The sequence below is a fragment of the Topomyia yanbarensis genome, chromosome 2 (assembly GCF_030247195.1).
Source record: "Topomyia yanbarensis strain Yona2022 chromosome 2, ASM3024719v1, whole genome shotgun sequence".
Taxonomy (NCBI): Eukaryota; Metazoa; Arthropoda; class Insecta; order Diptera; family Culicidae; genus Topomyia; species Topomyia yanbarensis.
The window spans coordinates 370,852,078-370,867,973 of record NC_080671.1 but is presented as its reverse complement, the minus strand read 5'-3'; the positions used below and the strand labels follow the sequence as shown (position 1 = coordinate 370,867,973).

At 40.7% G+C, this 15,896-nt stretch overlaps 2 protein-coding genes across 2 annotated transcripts; one reads left to right on the top strand and one right to left on the bottom strand.

The window, feature by feature from the left end:
• The first annotated feature begins 243 nt into the window (after positions 1-243).
• On the top strand, positions 244-2,313 carry LOC131684522 (N-alpha-acetyltransferase 30A-like). The gene is made up of 2 exons (XM_058967479.1): positions 244-1,375; positions 1,438-2,313. Exons 1-2 carry the CDS (start codon positions 551-553, stop codon positions 1,600-1,602), a joined length of 990 nt encoding a protein of 329 aa, XP_058823462.1. The 5' UTR covers positions 244-550; the 3' UTR covers positions 1,603-2,313.
• An 11,877-nt stretch (positions 2,314-14,190) lies between these two features.
• On the bottom strand, positions 14,191-15,654 carry LOC131680753 (uncharacterized). The gene has a single exon (XM_058961462.1). It carries the CDS (start codon positions 15,652-15,654, stop codon positions 14,191-14,193), a length of 1,464 nt encoding a protein of 487 aa, XP_058817445.1.
• Positions 15,655-15,896: the final 242 nt, after the last annotated feature.

Below are 15,896 nucleotides of genomic sequence, written 5' to 3'. Positions count from 1 at the left end.
AAGGTATGAGAATTGAAACTATCTTTAAGTCGCATTCACAAATTGCATTTTTTTTACTAATAGCAATTAGCATAGGCGAGTAGAATAAAATGTCAAAATGTTCAGCTCGCCTGAAAATGCTCATCCGTCTTTGGTGGACTGGAGAAGAATTGAAAATTATTACGTCATAAATTTACCAAACCGAAGCGAGAAAGCAATAACATTACCTCATCTATCAGCATACCACTCATTGGCCGATGATCGCGTACGTAAACTGTCAAAACTCAAACGAAGGTGAGCGCTGTAGGAAAATCTCAAAAATTATTCGAAGCAGTGAAAAATATTAGTGGACCGGAAAAATTGTCGTCAGTTTCTTCAATTTTCATTTGCCAGTTAATTTTGCAAGCATTCGTTCTAAGCCGGATGTTGAAGCAGATTACATAATAAAATTCTGTTTTATTTAGTTTGTGGTCATTGTAAGCTTCGATACTAGACTCCAGCAAGTGAAATATCTTGCCCCTGGCCAATTGGGTAAAGGAAACGTTGATTGGCAGAAGGGAGTGTTTTCCCGATGGAATTAAATGTACAGGAAGGCCCAACGTCGATTACCAATGGAGTTGAAACCAGTGCTATTTCCACAGTCAAAAGTGGGAAGAAGAAAGCAAAAAGGAAAAACAAATCTAAAAATATCGGCACAAATCCGATCCAAGAGCAATTGCAGCAGCAGGAGGAGAAATTAAGCGAGGTTAAGAATAGTGCTAGTGGGAAACTAAACGGATTGCACGGGGACATTGTGGACAAAGTAAGCGAAAAATTAGAACAAGAGCTGAAACTTAAAAGTCAAAATGGGCTGATCAACGGATCTGTGTCGGGTTCCGAGGAACACCCAATTGTTGCCAAAACAAAAAGCGCAACTGCCAAGAAGAAGCACAGAAGTAGGCAGAAGACTAAAACTCAGGAACCAATAACCACAAACGAGAGAACTATTGAAATAAACAAACAAACCATCGATAACGCAGTCAGCAGCATTAGTCCTAAAACTAGCAATGAAACGGCGATTCCTGCTATTAAGGAAATGCCTATCGTAGAAGAGCTACCAAAACCCCAAATCCTGTATCAAGCGTATGAATCGGAATTACAAATGCCCAGCATTATGTCTCTGATCCAGAAAGATCTCTCAGAACCTTACTCGATTTATACCTATCGGTATTTCATACACAACTGGCCACGGTTATGCTTTTTGGCACTGCATGAAGATCGTTGCGTGGGTGCAATCGTGTGCAAGCTAGACATCCATAGGCATAACACCCGCCGGGGATACATCGCGATGCTGGCCGTCGACAAGGACTACAGAAAGCTGAAAATCGGGACCACGCTGGTGCAAAAGGCCATCCAGGTTTAGGCATATGTGATAATTTCGATATAACAGCCCTTTTTCATCCTTTTTGCTACTTACAGGCAATGCTGGAGGACAATGCCGACGAGGTTGTGTTGGAGACGGAAATTACCAATCAACCCGCTCTGCGGTTGTACGAAAATCTGGGATTCGTACGGGACAAACGACTATTTCATTACTATCTGAACGGAGTGGACGCACTGAGACTTAAACTGTGGTTCAGATGAATTTCAGCGTGTGTGTGGAGAACACTATTCATGTTGAATGCTCTTTTTTTACTAGGTGTGAGTGTGCATCACAAAGAAAATGTTAATACGCGATGGTAACTCTATATCATAAGGTTCAGGTTTTTGGTTCATCACAAGGCCAACGACCGAGGAAAAAATGGCAATCTAGCAATAGGGACAGATGATGATATGGAACCGATTTCTTGCGAAATTAGCCGATAGTAGGATAACAAAAGCCTGTCGGTCCTTGTACACACGATTGGTACAGGTGATGCAGGAACATGATTTATAATTTATAGATACTACACTTTCTTACGAGTAGCCGTTAGGTATGTGTCAAACGCTAGTGGAAAATAAAACCATATACTGAAAAAGTAATAAATTTAACCGACACTGTCAGTAATAACAGTCTTGTTGGGTTAACAAACCTACTATATTAGGGTTTTGTACATGTATAGTAGAACATCATCAGCAGCTATTATTTATACAAAAGCACGGCATACAAGCAACTAAAACAAAATGCTTCAACAGGATTTGCAACACTACTCGATTTCAACTGATCCAAGGATTCGGCGAATTCTGATAGCGAAATTGTTTTGAACATTTTCAACTGCGTCACTAAACATTTTTCTTATTTTTTTAAAATGTGTTGATTTCCCTGTACAATACGACCATTCTGTAAATAAAGTTATTCGTGAACCATTTGGTGTACTTTCCGAGAGTATCATTCTTTATTGTGACAAAGTTGGAAGTTTTTGTACGCTTACCATCGATGTTAAGAGAACTGAAGCATAATTTGAGAGACTCTAATTATATTTATTTTTTATATGTACACCAGGAAGCCCTGGTGTACACATCCCAATGGTGGTTCCTTATAGACAAGTTATGTTTTCCAATTCAAGAGTGCTGATTCAAATGGTCCTTAGTGACAAATGTAAACAAACTAAGTTATTTGCAGCACAGCATGTGATTACAACATAGCTAACGAATACCGAAAACCAGGATTCATTATACCCAGTATTTATCAAAATAACAAGCATTATATAAAAAGTCGCAAAGTTTTCATGATCATATTTTGAAATTTTGCACTTGAGACCTTTTAAAATGAAAGGACCTATGCGCGAATTATTTCAAAACCTCTGCAACTGTTCATAGGCGCCATGCAAAAACGACGCAAGATTCATTTCATTCTATGTTTTCCCCACTGCACATAGGTACCTAGTAAAAACGTCCTAAGCATCAAAATAAAAGAAATTATTTTCTTCTGTTCATGCGACTTATTTTCGAAGTTGAATTTAGTAAGTATAATAAATTAAATGATAATTGGAAAGCTTAGTTATTCTAAAGTAACATGCCATTCGTTGGTTTTAACCACTTCCAGCCAATGATTTGTTAATATAAACTAAAGTTTCCCGCAATTTTTTTCTGCAAGACTTCTGTTAAATCCAGTGCCACTATTTACCATAGTAATGAATAACATTCGTATTCCGGTGCTCATTTTGTCGAAAACTTTGAAGAAATTCAATATTCGTCGTAAGAGCTACCTTTGCTGAAATAAGCCGTATGTGCAGCGTCGTATGATTCGTGGGCCCGAAAAAAAGACCTATGTGGAAGGTCCTATAATTTTCAAAAGGACGCATCATTCTAAAGCGCTTAAAAACTACAGTAGCACTAAACATTTCATGTTTTTACTATTATTTACCTAAAGAGCATAGTCCTTAGACTATATTGGCATAATTGTTCCATCAAAACACATATTTCTCGAGTACTTTTACAAATGGACGTAAGTAACAATGAGAGATTCTCTTTGAGGTCTTTCTCTTCTGTTCATTAATCGGCCATTTCAACATTTACTACTCTACTCTTTGCATAATATTCTAGTAAAAACCGTCTGCTTTCGATATGTACTGGAAAATTAGTGCAAAGTGTTGTAATGATGTCGTAATAAACGAAAGAGAAAGTAAACAAAGAGAGGCTCTCAATGTTACTTACGTCCATTTGTAAAAGTACTCGAGATTTGTTCTCTAATAGGGATTTGTTTTAGGTTCATGAAACTTCAGCCCCGTTTTTCTCAGTTCGAGCTCAATGTCACTTAGGACCTTTTGAATAAGTACTCTTGAATTGAAAAAATTCACCGCGTGCTTCTTGTCAAATGGAAGCAGAGATGCCAGATTTGCAGACAAGTCTGCAAATTCGCAGACTTTTAATTTAAGCTGCAGATTTTTTGGATGACGCAGATATTTGCAGATTTTCTAGTTTGGTTGCAGATATTTGCAGATTTTTATGTTTTGTTGCAGATATTTGCAGATTTTTGAATATAAAGGCTTTTGGTTACACTAGCTTTCCTGACATTTTTTGTACTTCCCAGACTTTTAAAATTATTATTGCAGACATTTGAAAAAAGTACCTGGCATCTCTGAATGGAAGTTAAAAGTGGTTGTGAAAAGCAAAGCCTTGGCACTACATTCCGTTACGGAGATTGACCTTCTGTTTCGACCGTTTCGACATATTTCACAGCAGATTCTTTAGTGTATACAACATAATTGGAGACCATTCATAAATTACGTAACGCTTTTTGTGTGGGAGGTTGTACGACAAATTGTGACACATGGGGGAGAGGAAGTAAGCGGGATCGTTACGACACATGTTTTCACTGAAGAACAAAATGTCTTTCCTAGAATTTGTTACGTAAGAGGAGAAGGGGGATAGAGAAATTTGTGACAGGGGGGCGGACATAGCGTTGTTGGTAAATCGATTGCCTTACCTCGGTTCGATTATCAATCCCGTACATAGGGTTGGAAATTTTCCTCAACAGATTTCTCTAACTCGAAAAAAGAGGCGAATGTCCTTAACCCTCCGGAAGTCCGCAAATGGCTCACTGAACGAGCAGCCGCAGCTGCGTTACCTTAATGTCTTAAGGTTAAAACCTCTATAAGCAAAATAACAAAAAATGTGACAGCTTGTTACATGGGAATATGGGGAGTTAATTCTGGGCAATTTTTGCATTACGTAAGTTATGAATGGTCCCTTGCAGAGTTATTGTTTGTCCTACTGCCAACTAAAGGTGCTGTCTGATTGGTGCTCGACCATACACGGAAACAAAAAACTACCGAAAATTGAGTTCCTTTGACTCAATCTCGTGGTATCGTGGGGGAACTTAAAATTAGGTAAACCGTGTTGAAGGTAGTTTCCATTTAACTACGGCAAAAATTACAACTCATTGATAGGTTTTTTATACTCAAATTTAAGTTGAATTTACCTAATTTTGAGTTCACCCCAAACAACTCAAAAGTAACTTCCCCCACGGAAGATCTCGACTGAGTCGAACCTCTCGTTTTGTTTTTGACAACACTAATAAGTGCGAAAGCGACGCACAACTCAAAAGTAAGTTAAAATAACTTTTCTGCAGGTTGTTTTATTTAACCGTGTACGACGAGTGGCTTCTGAGACCAGCGCCTTACCTTCTGAACCGACAGGCCAGGGTTCACCTGGGTTCGGATCCCAACTCTGCACATAGGGTTAGAGATTTTTCTTAAGATTTTTCTAACCCGAAGAGGCGAATGATCTTAAGGTTAAAACCTCTATACTCGAAATAAAAAAACAGCTTTTATAGAACCGTTAAAAGGTTCAATATAGGAATCATCGGAGCTGCTAATAATTCTCACAATCAAAAACGTTCAACTTGAATAAACAATCTGTACCTAACCATCTGTCAGAAAAAATCGACTTATTTACAACAAAGAAAAACGAAGCATCCTTGATTCTCCACCTACTATAATTTTCTGATAGGTGGAGGAAAATAGTTGACCCAAATCAGCCGAATTATTTTTGTAATTGAACCTGAAGGAGTGTTATTGCTACTGTAGTTCGTCCTCCGTAATGACATCTCTCCGACAACTATCAACGTTTTCCGGGACGCAACGTAGCTGATATGCGATGCCTCGATCACCCCACAAGTCGACGACCACGGCTTACATATACTAGGCTAGCTCGTTAGAGTGTAAACATTTGACGAGAGCGCGTCATAGAAATCGTCAGCGAAAACAATTACATGAAATTCATATACTGTTTGCTGCTAACGAATGATCGGCACCTGGTAAATCACAAGGAAGCTATGCGGATGTCCAAAACCTTTGCTATGATCAGAAAATTACGGTGGGATGTTTTCTATGGCATGCATCCAAATTCCCGATTTACGCTAATAATCACATAGATACACTGATTATCCACTGTGTCTAGTGTAATTATGGCGTATTTTACGTCAAAAATCCATTCCACGCTATTTTTTCCACCGTAAGAGCTCGAATATTGTCAATTAACAACTTTCGAGAAATCCGTTTGTTTATCTCAACGATTTCTCTGACGTCACCGAAAACTGTCAATTCGCGGAATAGCAAGCCTCCTTTCTGTGAGCCGTGTCGACGACCATCAGTCATTCCGGTTTTGTTTTTGGAATTGGTATAGGGGTCTTCCAAGTAGCAAAGAGAATAGTGAAAGAGACGAAGAGTGAAAATCAGTCAAAACGGCAACACTCCCTTTATGATGATTTCAACACTAGAATTTTGGTAACCGCTTCCACAGGCAGCACTTTACATGACTCCTATTATATTTTGAAAACAAACCGTATGTCGATCGTTAGATTTGTTTATCAAACGATGCGCATTTCGAAACAAAGAGATGAAATAATTCTAAAGCTTGTTTTTACTCATACATATACTCTAGAATGCACCTCACAATCACGATTGAACCAAATTCTGACGAAAATTGAAATTTCTTTTTTAATAGATGTACAATACTTATCTCCTCCAACTCAGGCATGAGTAATGTTTATTTACATTGCACGATTGGTCTGCTTAATAAGGTATTTGTGGCTTCACTCTATTCGTCTCTTTCCCTATTCTCTTTGCTAAGTAGCTATAAATTAGAGCACTCTACCCACTGAGACGTCCAAAAAATTGTTTCAAAATCGTTCAACACGGTTCCAACGATGGACGTTTGTTGAACGGTTATTTGGACGTTGTCCAAATTGGTCCAACGAACGTCCTTCATTGGACGATTTTGAAACCAACCGTTCTTAGAGGGTAGTTAGAGTGTGGCCAAGAGGCCATGACGTATCCAAACGAACATGAAATTTGACATATTTCTATTGTGTATATGTCAAATTCCATGTTCGTTTGGATACGTCATGGCCTCTTGGCCACACTCTAACTAGAGTGCTCTACTATAAATGGCAACATTGCTACACGGAAACGAAAAACTACCTAAAATTGAGTTCCTTTGACTCGATCTCGTGGTATCGTGGGGGAACTTAAAATTAGGTAAACCGTGTTGAAGGTAGTTTCCATTTAACCACGGCAAAAATTACAACTCAATGATAGGTTTTTTATACTCAAATTTAAGTTGAATTTACCTAATTTTGAGTTCACCCCAAACAACTCAAAAGTACCTTCCTCCACGGAAGACCTCGACTGAGTCGAATCTCTCTTTTTGTTTTTGACAACACTAATAAGTGCGAAAGCGACGCACAACTCAAAAGTAAGTTAAAAGAACTTTTCTGCAGGTTGTTTTATTTAACCGTGTACAAATTCTGCTATTCCGGCTATTCCACCAGTCGTTGCCACACCAACCAAACCTGATCCTTCCAACAGCATTGAGGTGTAGTAGCAGAACGTCGCTGGCTCAAAGTCACCCGGTCAAACCATTCGGAATCCTGAATGGAGTCAGTATGGATTCCAAATCAAATGCAACAACCCACTGAGACGTCCAAAAAATTGTTTCAAAATCGTTCAACACGGGTCCAACGATGGACGTTTGTTGAACGGTTATTTGGACGTTGTCCAAATTGGTCCAACGAACGTCCTTCATTGGACGATTTTGAAACCAACCGTTCTTAGAGGGAACCGATTCTGAGTCGGAATCGGTTGTTGCATTTGATTTGGAATCCATAATGGCTCCATTTAGAAATCCAAACCGGTTCCGGAATGAGTTTAACTGGGCAGTAGTGGATCTGGATTCGCGATCTAAAGCTGGATGTAGACCGCAAGATGGCACGAAAGTGCAGTGATGATGTTTTTATTTCCATCTGTCAAAACGCATCGAAAAGTAAATTTTGAATTTCATAAACTCAATCAATATTATAACTAAATGTTATTTCATCTAATAAAAACTAATATTGATGAAGAAAATATGTTTCCTATCTCTAAAAAATATCTAGATGATAAATTTCTTGTTACATCACTAAGAATTCGTTCTTCCGGTTTCAGTTTATACTAAACTGAATTTTAGAGATTGAAATATCGATAAAAACACGATAGTGGGCGAAAATCACTGGATTAAAGAGTGCAAATATTGACAGTCGAGGTTATTCATTGATAAATTCAATTTCTAGGTAAAAATTTTCCGTATTTAAAACAATCAACCTAACCTCAATAATACAAAAATAATTCCGGATCTCAGTAATTCGCAATAAAATATCAAATTTGACTGAATGTTTTGGCGTCAAACGGAAGAACGAGTGTTTTCTTATCACCTGTAATTGAACTTTTAGTGAAACTAAGCAATGTTGATCTTAAAACAATTAAAATCGAACAACCATCCTATATCATCAATGCAAAAAAAATACTTCCGTCATCATTTTACTGATACCAATAATGAAATCTAGTTGGCGCGTCGAGCGGATAAGTTTCACGTTTGAGAGCCAATAGCTATTTGCTTGGTACTACGAGCTACTGCGATGATGATGACCGAGGTATGGCTTCATAACCGCACTCTCTTTAGACCAACGGCTCAGTAACGCTACTACAATGAACCATGTCCAATAAACCGCATTTGATGCATTATGTTGTGACCGCAACGCCGTCAATAACCATTAGACATCGTATGTTAAATTGCAAGTGGAAGATAATACCACAGAGAACAGAATCCATGATCGAACAAAAATATTTAAAAAACGTATGTAAACATTTCTCGACAAACATATGATTACGGCCTAAAAGCCAACTGTCAAATTCCACTTTGAATGGAAATTCCGGACAAACCGTTACACGCCAATCACAGATGCTGGTAGTAAACGAAAGAGAAAAGTTTTCTCTTTCATAAACTGTTGTGAACTGTGTTCGACTAGTAACGGTTTGTCTGGAATTTCCATTCAAAGTGGATTTTGACAGTTGGCTTTTAGGCCGTAATCATATGTTTGTCGAGATTTGAATAATATACAATAAGCACTAGCGCCGCCACACCAACCTATCCCAACTATCCGTCAAATCGATTCCGGAACCGGTTCGAAATCCTGAATGGATTCAGTATGGAATCTTACTCAAAGAAAACAACCGATTCCGACTCTATCGGTTGATGCATTTGAGCTGGAATTCATGCTGGAAGTCCGAACCGGTTCCGGACTAGTTTGACTGGGTAGATGAATCACAGCTGTCGAACTCAGCCACAAAAAACATGACGACAGTAGCGCACCTGGTTTGGATATCCCTAAGAGAAGAGAAGACAATCGCGTAGCTAATTTGATCCAGTCCTAACCTCAATAGCTTCTGATTGGTCATTTTGCCAGTCATGAGCGTTCATTATATTTACAATCGGGATGGAAAACAGTGCTGCTGAATCTATTCTGGTTATTTTTCATACACATCAACATTTCGTGCAAATTGAATAAAAGACCTGAATGACGATATAGTTACGTGTATTGTTAAGAGAGACATGAATAAATATTGAATTTAATTTTCAAATGCAGCTAGCATTGTAAATTCTTGGTAGAGGTGCGATCTTTTAGGTACAATTATTTTCGGCAATTGTATAAAGCATTCAAAGGGAATCTGGCAACGATGAACGCTTGTTGTCTTCAGATTTACGGCAGGGCCAAGACGAGAAAATTAAGAAGAGCAAGAAGCCTGTTGTCGTCTCTTCTCTTAGGGATATCCCAACTCCCTTCAAACCCGTTAGAGATTTTACACAAGTTGAATGCTGAAGATGGACGTCTGTTCTCTGTGATAATACCTAAGCCCAACGGTAGAGCGCACCTGCTCGACGCGATTACAATCACCCTCGCGTATTGTATAACCTCACACAGACTTTTCACAAGAAGAGGTGCGCAACCGTGAGCGTTGCTAACATCTCCCATGGCAAGACATTCCAGCTGCCGTGGTACCAAAGCCGTGGTCAGTTGATACACCTCGACTACTCTCTGCCAAAGTGTTTTGCTCTACAATTCTTGAAGGCCTGAATCATTCGGACGCTACGACATAGCTCTTTCCAGATAACCAACATTGCAGTTATCGGATTTCCACGTATTGCTACCGATGTACTACGTGTACACAGTTTTATGCATGCGTTCTCCTTCAAATATGCCTTTTTTCGAAGTACATGCTCGCCTCAAATTCTGAATTCAAGCGAACGGAGTGCAGTTGTACAAAGTTAGATTCAAGGTGCAGCGGACGTCTACGCGAGAAAGAAACAAGAAATAAAATGGACTTCACTACAACGATAACAATAAATGATGGATTGGCCACGCAATATGTCATTATTTACAAATAGTACAGCTCATGGTAATGGAACAGACTAACAGACATAACACTATGAGGGAATTCCCTCAAAAAACATCGATCCGACAATTTTCCCAGCACACTAGCGCCACCTTTTATTCACAGTCCCAAACACTCATTTACTGATGGGTTACCCCTCAGGTTTGGGAACAATTTTTCACTAGTGGTCTATCTAATATTTTTAGAATAACCGTTAAAGCGGGCGAAGCTTTGTTTTTGAGTGTTATGTCTCGCTTTTAAAAGGTAAAAGTCTGTGGTAATGGTGCCATTCTTGAACTCCTTCCCTGAACTAGCCTCATACCAATGGTTAAAAAGGTCGATAACCAGCAGGATCCACATGTCCCTAACCCAAGCGAATCAATCATTCCGCACATAAGTCAACCAACAAAGAAGACATCCGAGCCAGTCGAAGGCCACAAGCCCCTCACCAACCCGAACAGATAATGAACTATACGACCTGGCATTATATATTTAATATATGAGTTAGTACTACTTTATCATCATCAATGTGACCGAATGTATTTTACTTTTCCAGGTTACTCGATTTTGGGCCACCAGTTTTATTGAACGCAGGCTGCGACTGCGGGGACTGAAGTTGATGACCTCTTCCAGGTTCTATGGTGAGCATAACTTTGGTTAGTCTCTCTTCCGGCATTCGCACTACGTGTCCCGCCCACAGTAGACTGCCATGTCAGCATGTTTGTACAGTTTGTGCAGCTCGTGTCCCATGTGTTTGTGACATTCTCCATTTTCTAGTGCGCCGCCGAGTATTAAACTCAGAATTCTCTCAAACACACCGAACACTCGATAGTTTACTTCCTTCAACGCGCTTACCTCATGACCGTTCAGAATAACAGAGAGTATCAGCGATTTCTATAGAGCATGTCTTGTGCGCGTCGATAAGCTATGAGACTTTAGCAGGGTACGTAAACCATAGAAAGTCCTATTCTCAGCAGCAACGCGTCTTTTCACCGCCCAGCTAACATCATTATCACATGTCACTAGTGTTTCAAGATAGTTGAAATCGTTTCAACAGTACCGTTCGCCAATTAATTTTTGTTGTCAGAGTTTATAGTCGATTCTCGGAGCCTCGCTTTTAAAAGGTAAAAATGCCTCTTCCACTGCTCTACAATCAACGCCAATGATGTCGATGTAGTCCGCTAATCCAAGAAGCATTTCAGATCTCCCCAACAAACAATTTAGCTGGGTAATTGCTTAAACAGCTCTTGTTCAGCTTATTCTCTTGTATCAAAACCTTGTTCAGCTTTCGTTGTTTGTTGGGTCGTGATGATGGTTCGGTTTTTTCACACATCAGATCTTCCATCTAACATTATAAATAAGTCGGATGTCTCTCCGGATATTTTGACGTTTGAGTTTAACCCATTCAGCGTAATATCACAGACTAATCGAGACGACCAACGCACGAAGAAACGCTCAAAATTCTGTTGTTCGCTGTGTACTGGATCTTTTGAACTAGTAGAAGAAGCAAGGTCCCTTCAGTTGAGCCCAACTTGACGCACCAATCTAATGATCTGCCTTTCTATCAGGCCCGCTGGTAGCAGTTGCTTACTGGTCGCTGCTACATCTAGAACTTTATGACACAACTTCTTATGTTGTGTTGGTTCCTCTTGCGAAGGCCCGTGTGAAACATTCAAACATTTGAAACCATTTTCACAAACAGGATGGGACAGTTAAAAGGTTCGATATCGGAATGACTAGAGCTGCTAATAATTATTACAATTAAAAACGTTCAATTCAAATAAATGATCTACAGTCGTGACTCGCTGATTGGCCACTTTTTAACTGGACCGCTTTTTATTTGGACCTCCGCTAGTTGGACAATTGTCCAACTAAAAAGCATCTGAATGTCAAAATCTCGTATCAAATTCACTTTGGCAATCAACACGCTCATTCGATAACTCAAATTTTAGTGCCTGGCCACTCTATTTCATAAAAAGTGCACATAATCAAAAAATGAGTTTGTCTTGTTTCCTTAGATTTGAGTTTGGGATGCAAATGTCAAATTTGAGTAAATTGTACTTAAAAAGCAAGTGTGAAAAATAATCATTCAGCATTTTTACTATTTTTGTAAAGAATGTCATAGATACTTCAATTATCATTTACCTGTACCTCCAGGTGCTAGCGATGTCCGGAAATATAATCCGACGACGTTTTTGGACATCTCATTCATGCCAATCGGCACTTCGTAGTAATGGCTGAAACTGTAAAAACAAGAAAGAAAGTTAGATTTGAATAGAAACAAAACTCAGAGAAACCTACCTTTGAGCTTTCTGAATGTTTCGCGTCGACTCTACAGTTACTAGGTCCGAGGCATGCCCTATTATAATTAATCTTTTACTTGAAAATAACTATTTTTTCACCGAAACTTAAAAAATTAATTGGTTACTCACCAGTTGAGTTGATTCTACTCAAATTAAAACTCATTTTTTGACACATTGCCTCTATTTTTGAAATTGAGTGCTCTGAACTCAAATTTTGAGTAGTTTTGAATGAGCGTGAAACTGATATTAATTGGAGATGTGAACAGATGCATGCAATTTCGATCCAACTAGCGAATCAAATTCGTTAGTTGGACAAAGGGTGGGGCCCAACCAGCGAATCACGACTGTGTAACCAGCGATGCCAACCTTCCAGTTTAAACTGGATTCTTCCAGTTTTTTTTACAACATCCAGTCAAACAGACAATCGGAAAAATCTTCCAGTTTTTTGAAATTTTAGCCAGTTTTATCCAGTTTTTTTTAATATTCATTTATTTAGTTTTCTTTCTCACAAATTGTAACTCGATTCACAGAATTTTCAAGCAAGCGATGGGATGATGCAGAGTGCCGCAGAATAAGATTTAAATCCACCGTGACCTGAACTCTTTTTATACTACTTGTGAGTAAAACGGTACAAGAATGTACATTTTGATACGATTTCAAATGAATTTTACTCAAACATAAAGGTGGCAGTACATTGTGTCAAATATTTACATGAACATTTGTTGTATTTGCAGCTAGTTGCTATACTATCGTAAGAAAGGATTAAGCGCATTCTCAAGTTTAGTAAAGGGTCTTAAATTTACGATTTTGTGGATTTTGTGTAGATTGAAAATCTTCAAAACAGTAAAATTCGACTGTAACTATTAGAATTACTTTCAAATTCAGATGTTTTAATATTTTTTAAAATTTGGACAACAATATCAAAAACTGACTCAAATTTTCAATAAAAGGTTTGGAACATACGTGTTTACTTAAAATTACGTTCATTGAATCGTTGACTTAAACATAACAAGAGTATAGTAGGTTTTTTCGAGCATCCAGTTTTTTTCCAGTTTTTTTTCTAGAAAGGTTCCAGTTTTTTTGAAAAAAATGTTGGCAACGCTGTGTGTAACCATCTGTCAGAAAAAATCGGCTTATTTACAGCAAAGCATCATTGATCATCAGCGCGTTTTCTGTTTGATATTTCGATACTATTTGAGCTATAACTCGTGAGTTCGTCGTTTCAATTAGTCTTTGGTAAAATGAATTAGTTTTGTCGAAAAACCGTGTTCAAACATTATCTGCCAAAGTCCCTTTCTTTTCACTGAATCGTACGCCGCCTTGGAATACACAGATGGTGAGTCCGCAGATCATATTCCCGGGATTTATCCAGAATTTGTCACAGGCTAAACATTTATTATTATTATTATTATTGTTTATTGGGGCGTTAACCTATAGGTCATTCGCCCATGCAATAAAGCGGGATTACAATTAATAGATGGTATATTTAATTTTGTTTAAGTTTTGTGGTGATTTTCGCTTGGAGTTGGGGTCAGGTGCTGTCTAGGTTGATTCGGGCCGCGGGAAAACCTCTCCAGCACCCTGTCAGGGTGTGGCAGCGGCCCCACGGTTGAGTGGGTTCGGCAGCGGTGTCCTGGAAGATGGTGCCTTGTAGGAGGTTGGTTTGTAGATAGATGGTAGGATGGGCCGCGAGAAGCCTCCCGACATCTCCGAGGAGTTTGGCGGAGGGTTTTCGTTATCCATGTTATTGTTTTTATTTAAATGCGGTCGTATAGGCCGGCGTCCTTTAGGAAGAGGAGGAGTGCCTCCTTCCGAATCGGGTCGTTGGATAGGATGTCCCGTATCGGACCCGTCAGGCCGTACTGACGCCGTAGGTCCTCCAGTTCTCGGCAGTTGCACAGCAGGTGTTCGACGGGGTTGCAGGAGGCACATTCTGGGACGGGCTCGCTGGACACGGTGTGTGCGATGGTTACTCGTGTGTGCCCCACGCGGAGTCGAGAGAGTATTTTTTGTTCCCTCTGGCTGTCTTGCTCGGTCCAGGTGTCGGCTGAGCCTTTGATTTTTTGGGTGTGATTTCGAGATCTCCGCCAGTGGTTGGTGAATCCGTTCTGTACGCTGGTGTTGAATTCCCTGATGATGTCAATGGTTGGAGTCTCATTAGGAAGCCGGGTCCGGGCCCGTCTGCCGATGAGGGCTAATCGGTCGGCATCTGTATTACCCTTGATGCCGCTGTGGCCCGGAACCAAGCAGATGGTAACCAATGGGTCTCGAAGTGTCTCGATGGCCTGAACGAAGGGATGTTTGGAGGTCCCGCTAGCGACGTCCCTCAGGACCGAGAGCGAGTCTGTAAAGATGGCCGCCGGTGTATCGGTGGGTCTTTTGATCATTCCTACTGCAATGGCGGCCGCTTCCGCCGAGAAAACTGAGCAGGAGAGAGGTAGGCGGAAGGAGAGACCGTTCCTCAAGCCGCTGATCCCCGCTCTTACACCGTCGTTTGCTTTGGAACCGTCGGTAAAGATTTGAGTGTGATGTGAACTCTTGATGCAGGTTGGAGGCGGTGGTGAGAAGGGGCATTCGTCCCCCGAAGTCTTCTCCAGGAAGCTTAGTGCTCTTCTGAAGGCCACCCTGGCTGTTTCCCAGCGGCAGAGTAGTACTCCTGCCTCTACACAGGCAGCTTCGGCCGGGGTACTCGGTAGTAGACCGGAGGCTAGCCGCACCGCTCCGTGGTATAAGGGCCCGAGGATGTCGGAGAGTCCGTCTAGGTTTCGGCAAGTCATCTCGATCTCGTAGAAGATTGTACTGTGGATAAAAGATCGTCCCACGTTCAGTGCTGCTCGGCGGTTGTTTTTAAGGTGGTGGGCGCAAATGGTCCGCTTTCTGCTCTGGCAGTCTTTTTTCAGTCGCCGGAAGTGTGGTATCATTGTCAGTTTCCGGTCGAGGGTGATCCCGAGGACGACCGGTTTCTTTCGGAACGGAATTACTGTATCGTTGAGGCGGCTTGGACGAGCGTTGGCTGGGTGATATGTGCTGCATGATATGGCGCACTTGGTGGCGGCCATGTTGAATCCAGTGGCAAGTGCCGATCGGCCGACTGCGTTGACGATGGCCTGCAGAGATATTCTTGTGCGCGGGTTCGTCTTCCCGAGGGCCACCAATATGATGTCGTCCGCGTACACGAAGCCATAGACGCCCCCGGGTAGCGCGGTGAAGGGCGAATTCATCCTCACTTAGAGGGTCACGGCCAGTATCGATCCTTGCGGCACTCCGTTGGCCTCGCGGAATTCGTCGGAGTGTGCCGCCTATGCATACTCGAAAGCGGCGGTTGGTTAGGAAGTTTTGGATGAAGACGCCTAGGTTCCCCTGTATGCTCCAACGTTGGAGTTGTTGAAGAACGCCTTCGCGCCAGACTGTGTTGTAAGCTTTTGCTATGTCGTGTATGGCAACATAGGCGTGGATGCCTTCG

Coding starts and splice junctions, on each gene's coding strand:
- LOC131684522 (XM_058967479.1), top strand. CDS start 551: ATGGAATTAAATGTACAGGAAGGCCCAACGTCGATTACCAATGGAGTT. Junction 1,376..1,437: donor TGGTGCAAAAGGCCATCCAG/GTTTAGGCATAT, acceptor TGCTACTTACAG/GCAATGCTGGAGGACAATGC.
- LOC131680753 (XM_058961462.1), bottom strand. CDS start 15,654: ATGAATTCGCCCTTCACCGCGCTACCCGGGGGCGTCTATGGCTTCGTG.